Genomic DNA, 24024 nt, shown 5'->3' on the forward strand with positions numbered 1-24024 from the left:
AGGTGATAATTCCTTTTTATTGTCAGATACTACCGTTAAAGTCCTAATATAAACCGCATACGTAATAGTAACCGCACCCCCAATTCCGGCTTCGGGGTTAAAGAGTTCTTAACAAAAATTGAAAACTTGAAAAGTACCTATTACTAACCGCACCCCCAATTCAACAAGACCGTGACTGACTTCATTGTTTCAACCAGCTGTTCCAAAACGGCATTGTTCCTAAATCCTATTCATTTGTTTCGACAACATGCCTAAAAATATTCACACCTATTTATTGTTCAGCGGTGATAAGATGTCAGACAGGCAATGAAACTGCTTTTGTTCTGGCGGTGACCTCTGTCAATACTCTTTCTGAATACGTCTGTGTTTCGTAAGTTTTAGACAATGAGCTTTTATCACCGTAAAAGTGTTAAACTGAGCATTGAAGAATAATTTATCTTTCGAAAACAAATAATTTCTTGATTTAAAAAAAAAATCATGCCGTTTTCCCATGGAAATCAAAGGCAAAAGATCGCACTACATTATCGGTAAATCTCTTCCGTGTTGCGTTCACCATGAGGTCGCTGAACTGTCATTAACATATTTAAATGAGCTATGTAATTTAGACACGTGGGCACCATCCAGCATTTTGATTGGTTAATTAGCGACTTGACCTAGCCGGTCAATAATACGTCACGTGAGCATTCAAAAGCATGGCGGATATCGTATCGGCTGTTTACATGTGACTGAAATCATTCGCTTACGGGGAAACTAAGTTGAATTTTACTTGCATTTTATAACAATTCAACGAATTTATTTTTCGTGCGTTATTTATTGTAATCACTACTAAATAATAATCACCAATATCAACACTTCGAAAACAAGTAAGTTATTCACTTGTGACCAGCAGCATGGCCGGATCGAGCTACCGTTATGTGATCATTTGCTACTAAGCAGTGCATTCGTGTTTTTATTTGAAACTTCTGTTAGAATATACTTTTCGTTACCAAGAAAATTAAAAAAAATAAATGCATATTACATTTCAAAGTCCCCTATGCATGCATGTCAGTGCTAAAACTTGAAAGAAAAAAAAGCTAGTGTAACCCATAGGATCTGGAACCATTTTCGAGATACTATACAATATAACATGGTAAAAATAGCTAGCACCTTTAAACATGGCACACATGTTATTTTTGAGTCACAATATTGTGTTTTGTATGTTAAGTATATAAATACAAGAGTGAAATTGCTAGTACTTTGAAACTTAGCTACATATTTTCCATGTTACTCTAAAAACTTATGTTCACTACATCTTGGTGCATTCGTAACAGTAAGGGGGTGGTCCACTGAAATCATGAAAACATTTAGCAAATAGCTAAAAACATGGAGTCCATTTTTTACTAAGTAAACATGATGGGATATCTTTATTATATATTACTAGCTTAAACAAATCTCACATTGTTGATGCAAAAAATTCACACACAGGTAAATTTGTGTTTGAATAGTAATAGAATATCCTGCTTACTCCTGCTACAACGAAGTACAAATAATTACAATAAACAGCACTAACTAATATCATACATTAACATCTTCAGTTTTCACATTAGAAGAATAATTTGTCTCATACAGCAGTTGTTGGTCAATGAATCGCTGAAAACCAAATCTTGACAAATCAATTGTCTTGTAGCTCTGTTCAAGTAACAGTTCACTCATAGCTCGGCCTATGGCTGGTGCCTGTTGAATTCCATGACCAGAAAATCCATTTGCAAAGAAAAAATTTGAAATGATGGGATGGACCCCGATGATAGCATTTTGATCAACAGTGTTGTAGTCATAGAAACCAGCCCATGCACTTTTAATCTGCGAAGAGAATAGACAGTCTATTAATATACTAGTCACCTACAATTAAAGCTATTTCTTTGGCTCGGCTAGAGTGCAACATACATCATTATCATATTGACTCAGATAGAGTGCAACATACATCATTAACATATTGACTCAGCTAGAGTGCAACATACATCATTACCATATTGACTCAGCTAGAGTGCAACACACATAATTAACATATTGACTCCGCTGGAGTGCAACATACAACATTAACATATTGACTCAGCTAGAGTGCAACATACATCATTAACATATTGACTCAGCTAGAGTGAAACATACATCATTAACATATTGACTCAGCTAGAGTGCAACATACATCATTAACATATTGACTCAGCTAGAGTGCAACACACATAATTAACATATTGACTCCGCTGGAGTGCAACATACATCATTAACATATTGACTCTGCTGGAGTACAACATACATCATTAACATATTGACTCAGCTAGAGTATAACACACATCATTAACATATTGACTCAGCTAGAGTGCAACATACAACATTAACATATTGACTAAGCTAGAGTGCAACATACATCATTAATATATTGACTCAGCTAGAGTGCAACATACATCATTAACATATTGACTCAGCTAGAGTGCAACATACATCATTAACATATTGACTCAGCTAGAGTGCAACATACATCATTAACATATTGTCTCAGCTAGAGTGCAACATACATCATTAACATATTGACTCAGCTAGAGTGCAACATACATCATTAACATATTGACTCAGCTAGAGTGCAACATACATCATTAACATATTGACTCAGCTAGAGTGCAACATACATCATTAACATATTGACTCAGCTAGAGTATAACACACATCATTAACATATTGACTCAGCTAGAGTGCAACACACATCATTAACATATTGACTCAGCTAGAGTATAACACACATCATTAACATATTGACTCAGCTAGAGTGCAACACACATCATTAACATATTGACTCAGCGAGAGTGCAACATACATCATTAACATATTGACTCAGCTAGAGTGCAACACACATCATTAACATATTGACTCAGCTAGAGTATAACATACATCATTAACATATTGACTCAGCTAGAGTGCAACATACATCATTAACATATTGACTCAGCTAGAGTATAACACACATCATTAACATATTGACTCAGCGAGAGTGCAACATACATCATTAACATATTGACTCAGCTAGAGTGCAACATACATCATTAACATATTGACTCAGCTAGAGTATAACACACATCATTAACATATTGACTCAGCGAGAGTGCAACATACATCATTAACATATTGACTCAGATAGAGTGCAACATACATCATTAACATATTGATTCAGCTAGAGTGCAACATACATCATTAACACATTGATTTTCACCTTAAGATTCTTAAACGCTTGTACACGTTTTGATAACAATGGCAACAACCGATCTTCAAACCAGTCATAATCAACATTCAGATTATCAACGCTTGGTTCTTCTTTCTGATATGGAAAACAATTTGAAGAAATAAAAATAATAACTATGTTTGCTCTGACGAAGAAACAATGAATGCAATGTATCTGAAATAATGGCTGCCATCTTGGTTTTAACTAATTTTGTGGAGCAACATGTCTCCAATGAAAATTAAAACCATTAAATTAAACTCAGTTAAATTACATTAAATTTAATTAGAATTGTAGTTTAATTAAACTTGCATAAAATGCATTCCCATATAATATAATTAGTCTAATTAAACTAGTTAAAAATAACTAAATTCAATTTAATTGCAAGTTAAATTTAATTTAATAAGTCTTGGCATTAGGATTTGTTTAAGAATTGGAAGATATACTGTATACCTAAACTCTGAACCTAGACTGCCCCAACCATGGCAATTTTATATTTTTTGTTCTTAAATCGTTGTCCAATGTGAAATTACCACGACTGGTCAATTCTGCGGCATAATCATTGCAATTACTTATTCATGATATGCAATGATGTTATGGAATCAAGGAGGAGAACACTTCCAAAGGAGGAAAGTATGTGTGTGTTTGCGCAAAAATTCTAGTAGAACAGATTGAACCAAAAGCCTTTCTATTTGGTTTGCACTCATTAGAATTAGAGGGCACTGCAGAACTGACGTACCAGTTGTGGTAATTTTGCGTCAACGTGAAAGGTTCTACAAACTTGTTTTAAAAGAATTGACTTTAATATTAATTTTCCTGTGATGCAATTCTGGTTCCATGATTTACAGACAACTATTTTTTGTATAGCAGATTCAGCACAAGCACTTGCAAACTTTAATCAATGAAGTGTTTCCTGAAATCAACAAGCAAAACATTTCTTATGATGAGTTCAAGTAGAGTAGCCAACAAATAATTAATATGAATGATGTTATGAATAAATCTGTCTTTATTAGATTCCAAATTTCCTGACAAGTTTCAACTCTACATACCCGTGATTCATAAGACACCAGAATAAAAATATTGTTATTCTCAATTTCTGCCTATCAACAAACATGTGCTTACTAGTTAAGTCAAATTTGATTTTATATTTTGATAAAAATATTGATTTGAAATGCGCTGACAAATTAAACAAAGACACAAAAGAATACAGGAAAAGGCAACTGTGAAAAACATCAAAAGTTAGAATGATGTTTGTGCAACGTTTCATCATCTTCTATTATGTGAGAGTTGTGAACACGTGCGACAAGTCCCCAACCTGTTTTTTTTTTCATACTGTATGTTCACAACAAACTATCTTCAGTACTACTGTTTACTAACAAATTCTAATTCATTTAAAACCTACTGTTCATAATGTTCTGTGTAGGCATGTTTTATTTGTATTTGTGTAATATGAGGTTATAACGAGGATACCTCAAAGTATGCACAAAGGCAGTACAGTGGGAGTATCGACCAACGTGTAGCGGAGGTCGATGCGACAGTGTACTGTCTGAGTGCATACATTGAGGTATCCTCTTAATTAATAACATTATTAATATACATCTTTTCCTCCCAAGTTATTTTAGAACTTTTAAACATAACCTTGCATATAAATGTTTAATGTCAAATTTAAATCCAAAGAGACCAAATCAAAGAAAAGACCGCAGTTTTCTGCTCCTGTTTCAAGGAAATATACTCTGATTTAAAGATTAACACATTTTCATTACCTGAGTGGGAGATAGCCCAGCTATATAGTTTCCACCAAGTCCTTCTCTTCTGAAATACGCTCCAGTTGGGTCAACAACAAGTGGACAATCCAAACCAGGTCCACTTGGGCAGTAACAAACATAGACATATCGTTTCCTCGGCTCAACAGGAAGTGATACCGACATCTCATTCTTTCCATCTCCTATCTTCAGTAAGTTTGAAAGATGACCTGCTTGAGGTCCGGCTGCGTTGATAACTACAGCAGCAGACAATGGTATCATTTCCGGACTATTTGGCATTGAAATCTACAGATAGTGAAATAATGTGTTGGCAACAAATTTATTGCTGTTTCAAATTAAATTAAAAAAATTTTAACCTAATATTTAAAGAGCAGTGGTTGTCACACAGTGCATGTTTGAAACAAACAAGGTATTTAACACGATATGAGTCACATATTGAACAGGGCATTATGCAATGACTACCACCATGGTATTGGACACACAGGAATACAGGAATGTGTACCAGTAGGCATAAAAACATTACAATAATCATTCAAACCGCCATGAAACAGGAAGTCAGGGACATTTTGGACTGACTGATATACAGTGAAACATGTGTGTAGTGACTACTCAAGGTACTTTAGAAAATTCCCCGTTATAGATGGTTGACAAATTGTCAACAGATGTTTTATACACAGATTTATTTGATCAAACTGGTGCCAACGGGAGGTCACTGGACAGATTGGATGGATGGTCTATATATATATACATCACTTTACAAGTAAATGAATTGAGAATGTCCGAGGTGGTTACTATGGGTCTTCAAAGGAGGTCTCTAGGACAGGTTTATAAGTTGTTTGAATGGCCATTTTTACAAAAAAACAAATATGGTATGTTGAAATAATTATTCATATAATGTTATTAAACAATGATTATTCTGTCATTATGAAGGCACCATTATATGTCTGTTGTCGGTGAAATATAATCAGCTATGTAGGTGCAACGACCTATCAACGTTAGATCAACATTTAATGCGTTCAGTTTGACATCAGTGGCCATCTCCCTATCAAATGGCAAATTTAATGCGCTATCCTGGCGTCTACCAGGCCCAGTCGCATTCGTTAGTGAATGAATCTCGGCCAGTGGAATTGGCCTTCCCATCGAGTCTGTGGCACACTCACCCAGGGTGGGGGTTGACCCTATGATATTCAGCCTAAGGTAGGATTTGAACTCAGGTCTACCGATCATGAGTCTGATGCGACAACAACTATGCTACCAGTGACCGGTTTTTGACAACCTTTTAAAAGTCGGCAAACATATTTAAAAAGTTTGACAACCTATTAAATATGTTGGCCGACTTGCACCAGCAGAAAACAGTCTGTCATGCAAATTTGCCTTAACCCGTGAGATATAATTTCATGACTCATGACATCATCAGTGAAGTTACGAACACTCACGTACCTTAACATTTCGTATTCTGTTATCATAATATGGATCATATGGCCCACCTTTTGGTATCTTGTCTTTCCTTAATGTAAATCCGGTGACATTACCATGGACATACTGTACACCAAGTGATTTGGCTTTCTGTTTAAGGGCAGCAAGTAGACACCATGGATCGAACCATCCCTCATTTTCAGTGCCTTAAGTAAAGACAACAATTCATGGCATGACAGTCCCCATATGTTTTCACTGTAAGGTTACAGTGTATGTGTACAGACAGTATATAATAATAATGAATGAAAAGATGCATATAGGTAAAAAAGGAGAAGCCGACTGGTGCCCAACATAGTCCCAACTTGTTTAGTTTCACACTTGCACCAACAAACAAAAAGCTTGTCATTGAAAACTGCAGTATCTGATCGTCAAACAAGTGCAGTCCAACTTATGTACCAAGTTTCAACAAAATCCATCAGGATATCCAGAAATGCTTAATCAGTCAAAGCAGGTCAGGGATATGGCACTAGAACTGCATTCATAAAAACAAAATGGCCGCCAGTCGGTCAATTTGAATCCTATCTGAAAAACAAAATGACGTGCATCAAGGTCCTATAATGTCGAATGTATGTACTAAGTTTAAACAAAATCCATCTGTAAACAGCCGAGATCCGATTTCGAAATGCCAGAAATGCTAGATTTTGATGACTTTTCAGGAAAAAATGGCTGCCCTTTGGCCATCTTGAATCAGATGGTGAAACAAATTGTTGTGCATATGTATAATATTATGTGTGCAGTATGTGTGAAGTTTGAATGTAATCAGTCAAGGAATGTCTAAGATATAGGTCTGAACGCAAGCACGGATGCACACACTGATGCATGCACAGAGTTCAATACAAAAGCCCCCATTTTCGGATTGTGTCCAACCGGGGAATAAAAAAAAGTCAAAAATCTTAAATTTTATCATACATACCATAACTTGCCAGTTCTATTCCATCTGTATTTATCCATGGAAATTTTTCTTTGACCTTTGTGGCTGTCAGGAGTTCGACTTTAGCGCCATTCTCCCTAGCAGCAGAGAATAACAAAATGTAAACACTGATAATCATTATTACAAATTGTACAATCAGTTAGCTTAGTTGTCAGTCTTTCTCTGCATACAGTTTCCGAAACATTTTGGTGCAAATTATTGTCTGTGATGTTTCACCATTTTCAGCCATACCAATCATTTATGTGGCTTCCAATGTATTACAGTCAATGTCAATATTGGCACATGAACCAAAGGTACACTAAACGTTTCATTGCATATAATTATTCTAAACCACTTTTGTTTTACTAGAAACACATTTTTACAAAATTACAAAGCATACAAGCTTTTCAAAATTGAAGGTAGAGACTCTAGCATGGTTTAATGTTTGCCAATCAAGTTCTAGTCTTGTGTGATAAGCAACCAATCAGAACTTGTGTTACAGTCTGTTTTCTAGAAGGCATGATCTAATTGGTTGAGAGATACCATCAGAGGAAAGCTGTCCCTAGTAATAGTAATGTGCATCACTAAGAGTAGTTGCTATGGTAGTAGTGAATTTACCCCGGCAACAGAAATAGGGGGAGGAGGTGCTTAGTTGAGTATCAGTATTAAGTTGGATGAGTTTGGTATATGTAATTAAGTTGAAAGTAATCAAATTTTTTCAAATTTAAACATTTTTGGTGAAATCAGGCCTTGTATTTAGAAACTGAGTGTCTCGTGCCACAGGCGTGGCAGGAGACAATGTGACTCTGGCACGTCCTGGAAGTAAACGTACCGACGTTCTATGTGTAGTTTCGGCTGTCATATACAGATTTTTCACTTGTTTTACCATCGGTGTTTGGATAAAATACTTTCACAGTGGTGTCGTTGGCAGAAATAATTTCAATCCGCGCATTTTATACGAAGATTTAGAAATGGCAGTAACAGGAACAAAAATGAACTATGGTACATGTATATTGAAATCACTTCAAAATATTATAGATTTGGGAATGATAATTAGCTCTTCTTGATTTGGGTGAGTGATAGAAGAGTGGACTTGAACTAGAAAGTATGGTCTCTGATGTATGTTACATTGTGTCATTTATAATATTCAGGTATACATTGGTGTGCTAAAACAGTAAATACTGTAGAATACTTTATTTTCAATGTTTTCGCTGAAATAATGATTCAGCGAAAATGAAATCCAGCAAATATACCCTTTTTCCTATATTTTACATTCAACTTATCAAAAATCAGTGAAAATAAATTCCATACAAAACCCTCAAAAAGTATATTCAGCGAAAATTATTTCCAGCTAAAAAAACGTATTTTACAGTCTATGTTAACGATGAAAACAAATAAACAACAATGCTGACAACAAACATTTTATTACATTTACCTTAAAATCTTCATTATCATTAAAGGTAATAAAAAAATAATCTAAAATATTTTCAGGATTAGTTAATGATTGCTGTAAGTAAATTGTTTTTATCATTACACATACCTCTGAATGTCATAATTAGCTTTCATTTGTCGTGCACTTTTTTCAGTCGCTAGAAATAGGTAACCTTGGGGATTGAACTGGACATCTGGAGGGTCAGCGTCATCCACCGTCAAATGCTCTTTGATATTACGCAAAAACTCTGCACCATACATGGACATCTGGACATTTTCTGGCAGTGAAAATTGTTGATGAATTCCACCGACTGACAAAACTGATGATGCCCTAGTATACTGGAGTAAAAGAAAATGAAGCGATACTAGTCATACACACTAAGCCAGACTCAAACAATGTAATATATGAAAATCTATGGAACACATTGTTTTCAGAGACCAAGCAAAACATCCATTACTATACACATAATACTGTTTTACAAATATTTTTATTATGATAACCTCCACTCAACATCAGGAATTATGGAGTCATTCTGACTCCCAATATATTGATGCACTAGAATCAATATAGTACAGTCAAACAAGAGCTGATAATTCTGAATAAATTATTGATATAGACCAAGAATTTATCTAATTCATGATAATTCTGTGAATCTCGAATGAGATATTTGAACAATATGGTAGAAAAACAAAAACACAATTAATAATTATTGCTGTCTAGATATTATCCTGATATTACACTCCATTTCATGATGGCAGGATAACAGATTTGAATTCATTTTATAAATTTATAAAATAATATATATGAAACATTTACCCATGAAAACACATACTCATCATTTGGTAACGCCTAACTCAGGAATCTATGCGAGTTTCTCTCAATCATTGGCCATGCTGCTGCCATGTATGCAAAAGGTGTCATTTGAAGTATATAAAACATTTATAAGTATTTTATATGAAAAATATTTATGCTATTATGAAATGTAGTGTTTCTTTTTTTTTATAATATTTTTACATATATCTTGTTATTATTTTAAAACTCTTTTTTGCTGTACTTATCCTATGTGAATCTTTTTACACGGAGGCAATAAAGTTATTATTATTAATTGAAGTAAGTTTGTATGATAATTATCATCTGTGTATAAACCCAACACCGTATTTCTAAGAACATTTCAACTAGGCAAATCACTCACCGCTGGATCTCGTTCGATTACCACAACACGCATACCACGTACGATCTTTCTTTTCAAGAAATAGGCAATGCTGGAACCAACAAGACCTCCGCCAATAATGACAATGTCTGCTTCATCGGGAGGCCGATTATCTGTTGGTCCAAACTGTATTGGCGCAAACGGATGTTTTTCCTTCAAACTTTTCTGGAATTCACTCAGAAAGCTCATGTGTCTCACCAAGTGTGTTGAATCGTTCTTGGTTCTACACAAGCACCGGAGTGCAAGGCGTCCTGCAATGCAAGACATCGGAATATGTGGTTCGGGTTCTGTTAGTACGATGCTTTACAAATAGTATCAGCAATATCTCACGCGCCGTCAGTTGTCAGTTAACATTGCGATCACCTTCACTGTAGTGGGTTCACGATGTATGGGCGACAATTTTGCAGCTGATCGACGTGGTCTCAATTATGGTGTCAGGGGTCACACAAGAACGCCACTTGTGGTGACTCAGTTAAAGACATTCGTTTTTATCACACTGGTCACATATGGCGCTCTTCAATCTCAATTCCAAGTTTCAACATTTATCGTTCTCAAAGTATGCTTTATGAAATAAAATCAATTCATTGGGGGTTATCTAAACAAATATTTATAATTTATATTTATATGGATTCTGAATAAAAGAAAAGAAACACTTTATCTCAGTTGTTTATTTTGCAACGTCAAACTTTAATAGCTAATAAATTTGAATATCTGAAAATAAAATGGCTAGTACCGAGAGTACGAGAGACTATCAAGTAGAAAGAAAACAAGCTTTATCATTATATGACAAGTTAACCAGACTCATTCGATGTTATAAACTTTGAAACATAAATATGATTTCATAAAGATGTGGTCGTTATAAATATACATTTTAATATAAAAATGGCCAATCCGGAAATGCTATTATGACATCACAGTAGTTCTAGTTAATACCAGGGTTAATTCAACATTGTCCAATCAAGCAAGCACTTCATTTTTAATATGCGGTAGTCGCAAATACTATGTCACGTGAAAGCATGTACACGCATTATGGGAGTAAATAATTTGAATATTAGTCTTTGAGCCAATCATTATTGAATAACTGAATTTGAATGAAAGCTGATGACCGGCTTTTACAATTTTTGTGCATTTCATTGCAATGTTCTTGCTAAAACATGGTTACTAATTCTGTTTGCAATAATCGTGATTAGCATAGTTTATCCAACGAAAGAACATTGCAAAAATAACAGTTGGTCATATATGCCCATGGCTGTTTCTTTGCATCATACTTACATACATATCTTATTTTCACCATAACAGTAGGAAATAAAAAAAAAATACAATTTCTGATCGCTCTCAAAACTGAAACAAATAGTATTAATTTAATTAGGTAATTAATTTAACTAGGTAATTAATTTAGCTAGGTAATTAATTTAGCCAGAGCGCAATGTAGTAAAAAATGACTTTTCATTCCTGATATTCATAATTGATATTCTGATGATAAAATATATTCTTAGACAACCTGACAGAGAAACATTGCTGTAGTTATTCGGATCATTGTGACTACCGGATTTATAAAGTATTGTAATAGTACTAAATACCAATGACCTTGGAAACTTGTCCGATTTCTTAACAAAATTAAACAGTCTCACATGAAGAATAAAGCTCGTAATGATCGAATAAAAATAAATGAATAAATCTAGGTAAATTTAAATGTCTGACGTCAAGTCATTTTATTTTTCTCTCTTAATCAATATTTGTGTCAAAAATACATTCTTTAATGAAATATAAATAACAGATTGTGTTTCAATAAATGGCAGTGGCATCGAAGCATATATATATATGCCCAACATTATTTAACATTTTTATAAACGACTTGGTAGCCAACATTGATAACTGTACAATGAATAGTCCAAACCTAAATAGTCAAAACATCTCTTCCCTTCTGTTCACTGATGATATTGTTCTAACAGCTATTAACAAAGAAGACTTACAAAGGTCATTAGACACACTTTATGAATATACAAAACAATGGGGTCTACAGTTGAATATGAGAAAAACAAAAATTATGATTTTCACTAAAAATGGTCATAAATAAAAAAATACAGAATTCTCATATGGGCTAAACACGATTGAGAAAACAAACCGATTCACATATCTAGGGGTAACATTTAATACAAATGGGGCAATGAACATGACCATGGAAAGATTGGTAGATAAAGCAAAAAAAGCTGATGCAGCAATCAAACCAGTATTAACATCAAACAAGTTAAACATGCTTTTACAATTGAAATTATTTGAGGGCATCCAGACACCAATTTTAACTTATGCTGCAGAAATTTGGGGAATCAATGGCAGACCAGAGTACTGGGACAAATCGTGTACAGAAAAACACCATTTAATGTTCTGTAGATGCTTATTAAATGTTAATAGCAGAACAAGTAACATTGGTAGTAGAATGGAAATTGGATGACTACCATTATACTAGCAAAAATACAACTGAATGCAATCATATACTACCAAAATATTATTAAGAATGGCCCAATCAGTATAGTATGTGATGCAATAAAAGATCAACAACAAAACAAATATAATGACACATGGTTAATGAATCTGCATAAAATAAAACAACTGTATGATATTAATAATTTAGAAACAATTAAAAAAGACCAGTTTAAACAAAAAGTGAATGAATATTACAATTATAAATGGAACCAAGATAATCAAAGACCAGATTCAAAACTAAGAACTTATACATTACTGAAGAAAAATATAAATACTGAACCATACATTAAAATCCTTCATAATAAAGAAAACATTGGTCTATTAGCAAAATTGAGACTAAGTGCCCATAAACTAAACATCGAGATGGGAAGGCACAAAACACCAAAAATAAAAACAGAAGACAGAAAATGTACTAAATGCAACCTACTTGAGGATGAAATTCATTACATCACAAAATGTGAACTTTACACAGATGAAAGAGAGTTGTTATATTCACATTTTTCAAAGAAAATTAACAATTTTCAACACAGCACAAACAAACAAAGAAAAATTCATTCATATATTGAATACAAACAACAAATATTTACTAACAGAGCTTATCAAATTTATAAAAACAGCAAATACCATTAGAGAAAACCACCTAATGGGTCATTAATATTTTTTTTACATTATTCCATGTAACTGTATTGTAGTAGATTTTAGATATCTAACTTGTTATGTTTATTTTAACACCTTTATTACATTATGTAAACCAAAATAGATATGTAATTCCGTCTATAAGGTTGTAATAAAGAATTATCTTATCTTATATACAAAGAAGAAGTTGATACATCACCAAAAAAATACCTGTCAACAAACAAGCATAGGTTGGGTAGCCAATTATAAGTAGTTTGAACGAAATAAAGCGACATTCATAAAACTCTAAAACATCGGGTTTTATATAGCGCCCTCTAAACGAGACTAATGTGCTAGTATGTGTCCTTGTTTTTATTTGATTTACTCGTCATAATCAATAAATTTTCAAATGTTGAAAACATTGACATGTTGATAAGCCATTTGTCCATATTAGATGAACATGTGAAATTGAAACGTACAGAAAAGGAAATTATATATCTGAAATCTAGCACGAACCGGTGGTTTCTCTGAGGAAGTTGACGAATTTGAAATCTGAGTATGATGCCAACTTTAGCACCGTTCCAGACATGCATTTAATCTAAAATGGCTTCCCCCATGACAACTAACCCCCGGGATTTGACTTGGTATTCCCGCAAACATAACGAGGTTGGTATTTCCAACATGGTATCGTGTTTCATATCATGAACAGCGAGTGAAGTGGTAGGTGTCGGTACAGTTGAACTCCAGTTGCGACATATCCACGATTAGCTGAGTCAAGTTTTCGGGCTGTTCCAGCCGTTCAACTTTCTTTCAACTCACACTCCTGTCAAAGCATCATACTGTGTATACGATGAATGGGTATGCCAGCAGCACCGATTTTGGTCTTAAAATTGTATGTGTAGTTTGCGACAAGAAACTTCGAGAGCCACGTGTATTGTCTTGTCTTCATACATTTTGTATTGACTGCATCCGATCGTTTGAGCCCTACGCAGTTAACAGTCCAGACGACGGCGCCGATAGCAGGAGTTCTCTATCAAGTGGCGGATCGAGCGGTACAAATCGGGGAAAGTCTGTAGTTATTCTTTGTCCAGAATGTGATACAGAAGTCTCTTTACCTAGTGATGGCATAGAAGCTCTACCTTCGAATTTTATCGCCCAAAAGTTTCTTCTGTTGGCATCGTTAAACCAGGAATCAGCTAAACTGCAGTGCGATCTCTGCGCGGACAGCTCGTCAGCGGGATCGAGGTGCGAAGAATGTTCCATCTACATGTGTGGTTTTTGCGTTCAAGCTCACAAACGGCAAAGAAAAACGTCATCCCATACAGTCATTAGTTTAGAGGAAGCCCGAAAAAAAGGTCTGAACAATGTACACCGACCTATATTCTGCCGTACTCACTCCAACGAAGAAGTACAGATGTTTTGTGAGAATTGTGATGAGACAGTATGCCGAGATTGTTGCTTGGTTGAACATAGGAATCACCGATGTGAATTCATCGATAATGTCCTCTCCAGTAAAAAGCAAATCATACACAATCTTCTCTCGCAAACTAAACCCCATATTGACGTTCTCGAAGTCGCGATAGAAGGAGTAGAATCAATGCAGGTGGCAGTCACAGAGAAGTGTGATGAAATAACTAATGACATATCAATGTTTATTGACAGTTACATCAAAGCTCTTGAAAAACACAAAAACAACCTGCTGAGCAAAGTGGATGAAATGGAGTCTGAGAAACACAAAATACTGAATCTTCAAAGCATTCAGCTGAAACAGATGTTGGATGATTTTAAAAGCTCGTGTAGTTTTGTGACCGATGTCTTAGAAGAAGGATCTGGGGCTGAAATCCTGTCTGTTAGAAAGCTACTGCTCAATCGACTCAGAGAACTGAATTCCTACAAGTATAAATGTGAGCCTAAAACAAATTCATTTATCAAATTTCTGAGCAGCGAGAATGCGGGATCAGTTGATGGATACAAGATGATAGGACATGTTACTAGCACTGAAGATCAACAGTTCAAATGTATTGTAAAAGGAGAAGGTATGTTTAATTTACACTTCTGTGTTGCACAGTTTAGGGGTTGAACATTATAAATTCAGGGGGGGGGGGTTTTAAAAAAATGGTCTGAGTATATCATAAATAAAAAATCTGCAGGGAAATTCACAGAATTTTTTTTTTATAAAAAAAAATCATACAAAGTATTAAAGCAGTAGATCTCTCCCAATCTGTCATTTGCTCTTCTCACCTCATACTAGTAGATGACAGAGTGGAGCTGTTCATATAGGTTATTGCCGTCCATCCAACTGCATTTTTGACTTCTTCTTGAAAACTACCTTCCAGATTGCTTTGATATGTTATATCTAAGTACCATGGGTAGACATCTAGCAGATTTCTTCATTTCATGATGGTATCAATAATTATCTATTCTTAGCTATTATTTTTGGCATTTTTGATAAAAATTGAAACACGTGTATTTTCAACTTCTTCTTGAAAACTACCGTACCAGCCCGATGGCTTTATTAATTAATTATGTTATATTTAGGTACCATGGGTAGACCTCTATGGCTCTATCAGATTGTTAATTTTGTGACAATACTATTAACTTTCTATTGTCACAAATATTTTTGTTATTTTTTATACAAAATTTTTAGTTCGAAAACAGGGATTTATGTTTTGCCCTGTGTGCGGGCGTGTGTGCGTGCGTCCGTGATCACCTGTATCTCGAACATGCATGGACCGATTAAGTTCAAACTTCACTCATACATCACACATTATATGGGACATATGCACATGCATTTTTTTCATGATCTGATTAACGATAGCTGAATAGCGGCCGCTTTAAGGCAGAAAATGCATCAAAATCACACATTTTCACCATTCTGGACCCGGATCTCAGTTATGCATGGACGGATTTTGTCCGTATCTAAGACATGCTTGGATTGATCGAGTTCAAACTTCACACACACAAGGTACATCATGTCACAAATATGTATGTGCATTTGTTTCATGATCTCATTAACGGTAGCCAAATGGCGGTCGCTTTAAGGCCGAAAATGCATTGAAATCGTATATTTTCACCATTCCGGACCCGGATCTCAGTTATGCATGGACTGATTTCGTTCAAATTTAGTACATACATTAAACATAATAGAACCTTGATGCACGTCATTTTTTTTTTTGGATCGGGTTTGAAATGGCCGACTGGCGGCCATTTTGTTTTAAAGAATTCAGTTCTGGATCCGTATCTGAGACATGTCTGGATTGATCAAGTTCAAACTTCACACACACAAGGTACATCATGTCAAAAATATGTATGTGCATTTGTTTCATGCTCCGCTTAACAATAGCTGAATGATGGCCATTTTAAGGCCGAAAATGCATCAAAATCACGTATTTTTACAATTCCGGAACCGGATCTCAGTCATGCATGGATGGATTTTGTTCAGATTTAGTACAATGTGTTGTACATATGCAGGTGCATTTCGGTCATGATCTGCTTTGAATGTATATGTCACTCAAATATGAACGGAACGGGGACGTGTCATTGACAATGACTTGTATTTTTCGACTTCTTCTTGAAAACTACCAGCCTGATTGCTCTGATACTTGAGGTGTACATAATTATTGTGAACAATTTGTTTGTTGATATTAGATTATCATGTTCTTTACAATCTGAACCAAACTGCATTTTAGTGGGATAACTGTGTTTGTCTTATTGGTATACATTAATTGACTTGGCTCACACAATGTTCTTATAGGACTGCAGAGCTATTTCACCCATCAGATCGCTTGTCCAATTTCCTTTGCATTGAAGTTGTAAATTGGTTACTATACTAATTAGTGTTCAGGCAGTTATAGTGATAGGAATCATAGTTGCGCACACATTACAGGTTACTATACTAATTAGTGTTCAGGCAGTTATAGTGATAGGAATCATAGTTGCGCACACATTAATTAATAAATTTCAAATCTTGATCCATATCAAAAAAAAAAACTTATCTTATTTAGTCTGCTTCATTCAAAATGAACTCCAAGGACTTTTGTTTTATATGTTTATAAATTTCAAATGACGGATGAAAACAACTTGACCAAATAATGTTTGCACCGATGGTTTATCAGGTGGGTACTGGTAGCATATTGGTTGTTTGCACCCATGGTTTATCAGGTGGGTACTGGTAGCATATTGGTTGTATGCACCCATTATTTATCAGGTGGGTACTGGTAGCATATTGGTTGTTTGCACCCATGGTTTATCAGGTGGGTACTGGTAGCATATTGGTTGTTTGCACCGATGGTTTATCAGGTGGGTACTGGTAGCATATTGGTTGTATGCACCCATGATTTATCAGGTGGGTACTGGTAGCATATTGGTTGTTTGCACCCATGGTTTACCAGGTGGGTACTGGTAGCATATTGATTGTTTGCACCCATGGTTTATCAGGTGGGTACTGGTAGCTAATTGGTTGTATGCACCCATGATTTATCAGGTGGGTACTGGTAGCATATTGATTGTTTGCACCCATGGTTTATCAGGTGGGTACTGGTAGCATATTGGTTGTATGCACCCATGGTTTATCAGGTGGGTACTGGTAGCATATTGGTTGTATGCACCCATGGTTTATCAGGTGGGTACTGGTAGCATATTGATTGTATGCACCCATGGTTTATCAGGTGGGTACTGGTAGCATATTGGTTGTATGCACCCATGGTTTATCAGGTGGGTACTGGTAGCATATTGATTGTATGCACCCATGGTTTATCAGGTGGGTACTGGTAGCATATTGGTTGTATGCACCCATGGTTTATCAGGTGGGTACTGGTAGCATATTGGTTGTATGCACCCATTATTTATCAGGTGGGTACTGGTAGCATATTGGTTGTTTGCACCCATGGTTTATCAGGTGGGTACTGGTAGCATATTGGTTGTTTGCACCGATGGTTTATCAGGTGGGTACTGGTAGCATATTGGTTGTTTGCACCCATGGTTTATCAGGTGGGTACTGGTAGCATATTGGTTGTTTGCACCGATGGTTTATCAGGTGGGTACTGGTAGCATATTGGTTGTTTGCACCCATGGTTTATCAGGTGGGTACTGGTAGCATATTGATTGTATGCACCCATGGTTTATCAGGTGGGTACTGGTAGCATATTGGTTGTTTGCACCCATGGTTTATCAGGTGGGTACTGGTAGCATATTGGTTGTATGCACCCATGATTTATCAGGTGGGTACTGGTAGCATATTGGTTGTTTGCACCCATGGTTTACCAGGTGGGTACTGGTAGCATATTGATTGTTTGCACCCATGGTTTATCAGGTGGGTACTGGTAGCTAATTGGTTGTATGCACCCATGATTTATCAGGTGGGTACTGGTAGCATATTGATTGTTTGCACCCATGGTTTATCAGGTGGGTACTGGTAGCATATTGGTTGTATGCACCCATGGTTTATCAGGTGGGTACTGGTAGCATATTGGTTGTATGCACCCATGGTTTATCAGGTGGGTACTGGTAGCATATTGATTGTATGCACCCATGGTTTATCAGGTGGGTACTGGTAGCATATTGGTTGTATGCACCCATGGTTTATCAGGTGGGTACTGGTAGCATATTGGTTGTATGCACCCATTATTTATCAGGTGGGTACTGGTAGCATATTGGTTGTTTGCACCCATGGTTTATCAGGTGGGTACTGGTAGCATATTGGTTGTATGCACCCATTATTTATCAGGTGGGTACTGGTAGCATATTGGTTGTTTGCACCCATGGTTTATCAGGTGGGTACTGGTAGCATATTGGTTGTTTGCACCGATGGTTTATCAGGTGGGTACTGGTAGCATATTGGTTGTTTGCACCCATGGTTTATCAGGTGGGTACTGGTAGCATATTGGTTGTATGCACCCATTATTTATCAGGTGGGTACTGGTAGCATATTGGTTGTTTGCACCCATGGTTTATCAGGTGGGTACTGGTAGCATATTGGTTGTTTGCACCGATGGTTTATCAGGTGGGTACTGGTAGCATATTGGTTGTTTGCACCCATGGTTTATCAGGTGGGTACTGGTAGCATATTGATTGTATGCACCCATGGTTTATCAGGTGGATACTGGTAGCATATTGGTTGTTTGCACCCATGGTTTATCAGGTGGGTACTGGTAGCATATTGGTTGTATGTACCCATGATTTATCAGGTGGGTACTGGTAGCATATTGGTTGTTTGCACCCATGGTTTACCAGGTGGGTACTGGTAGCATATTGATTGTTTGCACCCATGGTTTATCAGGTGGGTACTGGTAGCTAATTGGTTGTATGCACCCATGATTTATCAGGTGGGTACTGGTAGCATATTGATTGTTTGCACCCATGGTTTATCAGGTGGGTACTGGTAGCATATTGATTGTTTGCACCCATGGTTTATCAGGTGGGTACTGGTAGCATATTGGTTGTATGCACCCATGGTTTATCAGGTGGGTACTGGTAGCATATTGATTGTATGCACCCATGGTTTATCAGGTGGGTACTGGTAGCATATTGGTTGTATGCACCCATGGTTTATCAGGTGGGTACTGGTAGCATATTGATTGTATGCACGCATGGTTTATCAGGTGGGTACTGGTAGCATATTGGTTGTATGCACCCATGGTTTATCAGGTGGGTACTGGTAGCATATTAGTTGTATGCACCCATGGTTTATCAGGTGGGTACTGGTAGCATATTGGTTGTTTGCACCTATGGTTTATCAGGTGGGTACTGGTAGCATATTGGTTGTATGCACCCATGGTTTATCAGGTGGGTACTGGTAGCATATTGGTTGCATGCACCCATGGTTTATCAGGTGGGTACTGGTAGCATATTGGTTGCATGCACCCATGGTTTATCAGGTGGGTACTGGTAGCATATTGGTTGCATGCACCCATGGTTTATCAGGTGGGTACTGGTAGCATATTGATTGTTTGCACCCATGGTTTATCAGGTGGGTACTGGTAGCATATTGATTGTTTGCACCCATGGTTAATCAGGTGGGTACTGGTAGCATATTGGTTGTTTGCACCCATGGTTTATCAGGTGGGTACTGGTAGCATATTGATTGTATGCACCCATGGTTTATCAGGTGGGTACTGGTAGCATATTGATTGTATGCACCCATGGTTTATCAGGTGGGTACTGGTAGCATATTGGTTGTTTGCACCCATGGTTTATCAGGTGGGTACTGGTAGCATATTGGTTGTATGCACCCATGGTTTATCAGGTGGGTACTGGTAGCATATTGGTTGTATGCACCCATGGTTTATCAGGTGGGTACTGGTAGCATATTGGTTGCATGCACCCATGGTTTATCAGGTGGGTACTGGTAGCATATTGGTTGCATGCACCCATGGTTTATCAGGTGGGTACTGGTAGCATATTGATTGTTTGCACCCATGGTTTATCAGGTGGGTACTGGTAGCATATTGGTTGTTTGCACCCATGGTTTATCAGGTGGGTACTGGTAGCATATTGGTTGTTTGCACCCATGATTTATCAGATGGGTACTGGTAGCATATTGATTGTTTGCACCCATGGTTTATCAGGTGGGTACTGGTAGCATATTGGTTGTATGCACCCATGGTTTATCAGGTGGGTACTGGTAGCATATTGATTGTTTGCACCCATGGTTTATCATGTGGGTACTGGTAGCATATAGATTGTTTGCACCCATGGTTTATCAGATGGGTACTGGTAGCATATTGGTTGTATGCACCCATGGTTTATCAGGTGGGTACTGGTAGCATATTGGTTGTATGCACCCATGATTTATCAGGTGGGTACTGGTAGCATATTGGTTGTATGCACCTATGGTTTATCAGATGGGTACTGGTAGCATATTGGTTGTATGAACCCATGATTCATCAGGTGGGTACTGGTAGCATATTGATTGTTTGCACCCATGGTTTATCAGGTGGGTACCGGTAGCTTATTGGTTGTATGCACCCATGGTTTATCAGGTGGGTACTGGTAGCATATTGATTGTATGCACCCATGGTTTATCAGGTGGGTACTAATAGCATATTGATTGTATGCACCCATGATTTATCAGGTGTGTACTGGTAGCATATTGATTGTTTGCACCCATGGTTTATCAGGTGGGTACTGGTAGCATATTGGTTGTATGCACCCATGGTTTATCAGGTGGGTACTGGTAGCATATTGGTTGTATGCACCCATGGTTTATCAGGTGGGTACTGGTAGCATATTAGTTGTATGCACCCATGGTTTATCAGGTGGGTACTGGTAGCATATTGGTTGTTTGCACCTATGGTTTATCAGGTGGGTACTGGTAGCATATTGGTTGTTTGCACCCATGATTTATCAGATGGGTACTGGTAGCATATTGATTGTTTGCACCCATGGTTTATCAGGTGGGTACTGGTAGCATATTGGTTGTATGCACCCATGGTTTATCAGGTGGGTACTGGTAGCATATTGATTGTTTGCACCCATGGTTTATCATGTGGGTACTGGTAGCATATAGATTGTTTGCACCCATGGTTTATCAGATGGGTACTGGTAGCATATTGGTTGTATGCACCCATGGTTTATCAGGTGGGTACTGGTAGCATATTGGTTGTATGCACCCATGATTTATCAGGTGGGTACTGGTAGCATATTGGTTGTATGCACCTATGGTTTATCAGATGGGTACTGGTAGCATATTGGTTGTATGAACCCATGATTCATCAGGTGGGTACTGGTAGCATATTGGTTGTTTGCACCCATGGTTTACCAGGTGGGTACTGGTAGCATATTGATTGTTTGCACCCATGGTTTATCAGGTGGGTACTGGTAGCTAATTGGTTGTATGCACCCATGATTTATCAGGTGGGTACTGGTAGCATATTGATTGTTTGCACCCATGGTTTATCAGGTGGGTACTGGTAGCATATTGGTTGTATGCACCCATGGTTTATCAGGTGGGTACTGGTAGCATATTGGTTGTATGCACCCATGGTTTATCAGGTGGGTACTGGTAGCATATTGATTGTATGCACCCATGGTTTATCAGGTGGGTACTGGTAGCATATTGGTTGTATGCACCCATGGTTTATCAGGTGGGTACTGGTAGCATATTGGTTGTATGCACCCATTATTTATCAGGTGGGTACTGGTAGCATATTGGTTGTTTGCACCCATGGTTTATCAGGTGGGTACTGGTAGCATATTGGTTGTATGCACCCATTATTTATCAGGTGGGTACTGGTAGCATATTGGTTGTTTGCACCCATGGTTTATCAGGTGGGTACTGGTAGCATATTGGTTGTTTGCACCGATGGTTTATCAGGTGGGTACTGGTAGCATATTGGTTGTTTGCACCCATGGTTTATCAGGTGGGTACTGGTAGCATATTGGTTGTATGCACCCATTATTTATCAGGTGGGTACTGGTAGCATATTGGTTGTTTGCACCCATGGTTTATCAGGTGGGTACTGGTAGCATATTGGTTGTTTGCACCGATGGTTTATCAGGTGGGTACTGGTAGCATATTGGTTGTTTGCACCCATGGTTTATCAGGTGGGTACTGGTAGCATATTGATTGTATGCACCCATGGTTTATCAGGTGGATACTGGTAGCATATTGGTTGTTTGCACCCATGGTTTATCAGGTGGGTACTGGTAGCATATTGGTTGTATGTACCCATGATTTATCAGGTGGGTACTGGTAGCATATTGGTTGTTTGCACCCATGGTTTACCAGGTGGGTACTGGTAGCATATTGATTGTTTGCACCCATGGTTTATCAGGTGGGTACTGGTAGCTAATTGGTTGTATGCACCCATGATTTATCAGGTGGGTACTGGTAGCATATTGATTGTTTGCACCCATGGTTTATCAGGTGGGTACTGGTAGCATATTGATTGTTTGCACCCATGGTTTATCAGGTGGGTACTGGTAGCATATTGGTTGTATGCACCCATGGTTTATCAGGTGGGTACTGGTAGCATATTGATTGTATGCACCCATGGTTTATCAGGTGGGTACTGGTAGCATATTGGTTGTATGCACCCATGGTTTATCAGGTGGGTACTGGTAGCATATTGATTGTATGCACGCATGGTTTATCAGGTGGGTACTGGTAGCATATTGGTTGTATGCACCCATGGTTTATCAGGTGGGTACTGGTAGCATATTAGTTGTATGCACCCATGGTTTATCAGGTGGGTACTGGTAGCATATTGGTTGTTTGCACCTATGGTTTATCAGGTGGGTACTGGTAGCATATTGGTTGTATGCACCCATGGTTTATCAGGTGGGTACTGGTAGCATATTGGTTGCATGCACCCATGGTTTATCAGGTGGGTACTGGTAGCATATTGGTTGCATGCACCCATGGTTTATCAGGTGGGTACTGGTAGCATATTGGTTGCATGCACCCATGGTTTATCAGGTGGGTACTGGTAGCATATTGATTGTTTGCACCCATGGTTTATCAGGTGGGTACTGGTAGCATATTGATTGTTTGCACCCATGGTTAATCAGGTGGGTACTGGTAGCATATTGGTTGTTTGCACCCATGGTTTATCAGGTGGGTACTGGTAGCATATTGATTGTATGCACCCATGGTTTATCAGGTGGGTACTGGTAGCATATTGATTGTATGCACCCATGGTTTATCAGGTGGGTACTGGTAGCATATTGGTTGTTTGCACCCATGGTTTATCAGGTGGGTACTGGTAGCATATTGGTTGTATGCACCCATGGTTTATCAGGTGGGTACTGGTAGCATATTGGTTGTATGCACCCATGGTTTATCAGGTGGGTACTGGTAGCATATTGGTTGCATGCACCCATGGTTTATCAGGTGGGTACTGGTAGCATATTGGTTGCATGCACCCATGGTTTATCAGGTGGGTACTG

General features: G+C 37.5%; 2 protein-coding genes across 2 annotated transcripts in view; one reads left to right on the forward strand and one right to left on the reverse strand.

The window, feature by feature from the left end:
• Positions 1-1372: 1372 nt before the first annotated feature.
• On the reverse strand, positions 1373-10477 carry LOC100378267 (FAD-dependent oxidoreductase domain-containing protein 1-like). The gene is made up of 7 exons (XM_085492309.1): positions 10021-10477; positions 8937-9166; positions 7400-7494; positions 6451-6632; positions 5011-5295; positions 3242-3346; positions 1373-1839 (listed from the first exon to the last, which is right to left on the reverse strand). Exons 1-7 carry the CDS (start codon positions 10303-10305, stop codon positions 1555-1557), a joined length of 1467 nt encoding a protein of 488 aa, XP_085348435.1. The 5' UTR covers positions 10306-10477; the 3' UTR covers positions 1373-1554.
• A 3510-nt stretch (positions 10478-13987) lies between these two features.
• The window catches only part of LOC100378116 (E3 ubiquitin-protein ligase TRIM45-like), a 32171-nt gene continuing 22134 nt past the window's right edge, over positions 13988-24024 (forward strand). The window contains exon 1 of the mRNA XM_085491989.1: positions 13988-15173. Within this exon, the coding sequence (XP_085348115.1) occupies positions 13988-15173 (1186 nt within the window). The remainder of the gene's footprint in view (positions 15174-24024) is intronic.

The sequence above is a fragment of the Saccoglossus kowalevskii genome, chromosome 17 (genome assembly GCF_978046115.1).
Source record: "Saccoglossus kowalevskii chromosome 17, keSacKowa6.1, whole genome shotgun sequence".
Classification (NCBI taxonomy): domain Eukaryota; kingdom Metazoa; phylum Hemichordata; class Enteropneusta; family Harrimaniidae; genus Saccoglossus; species Saccoglossus kowalevskii.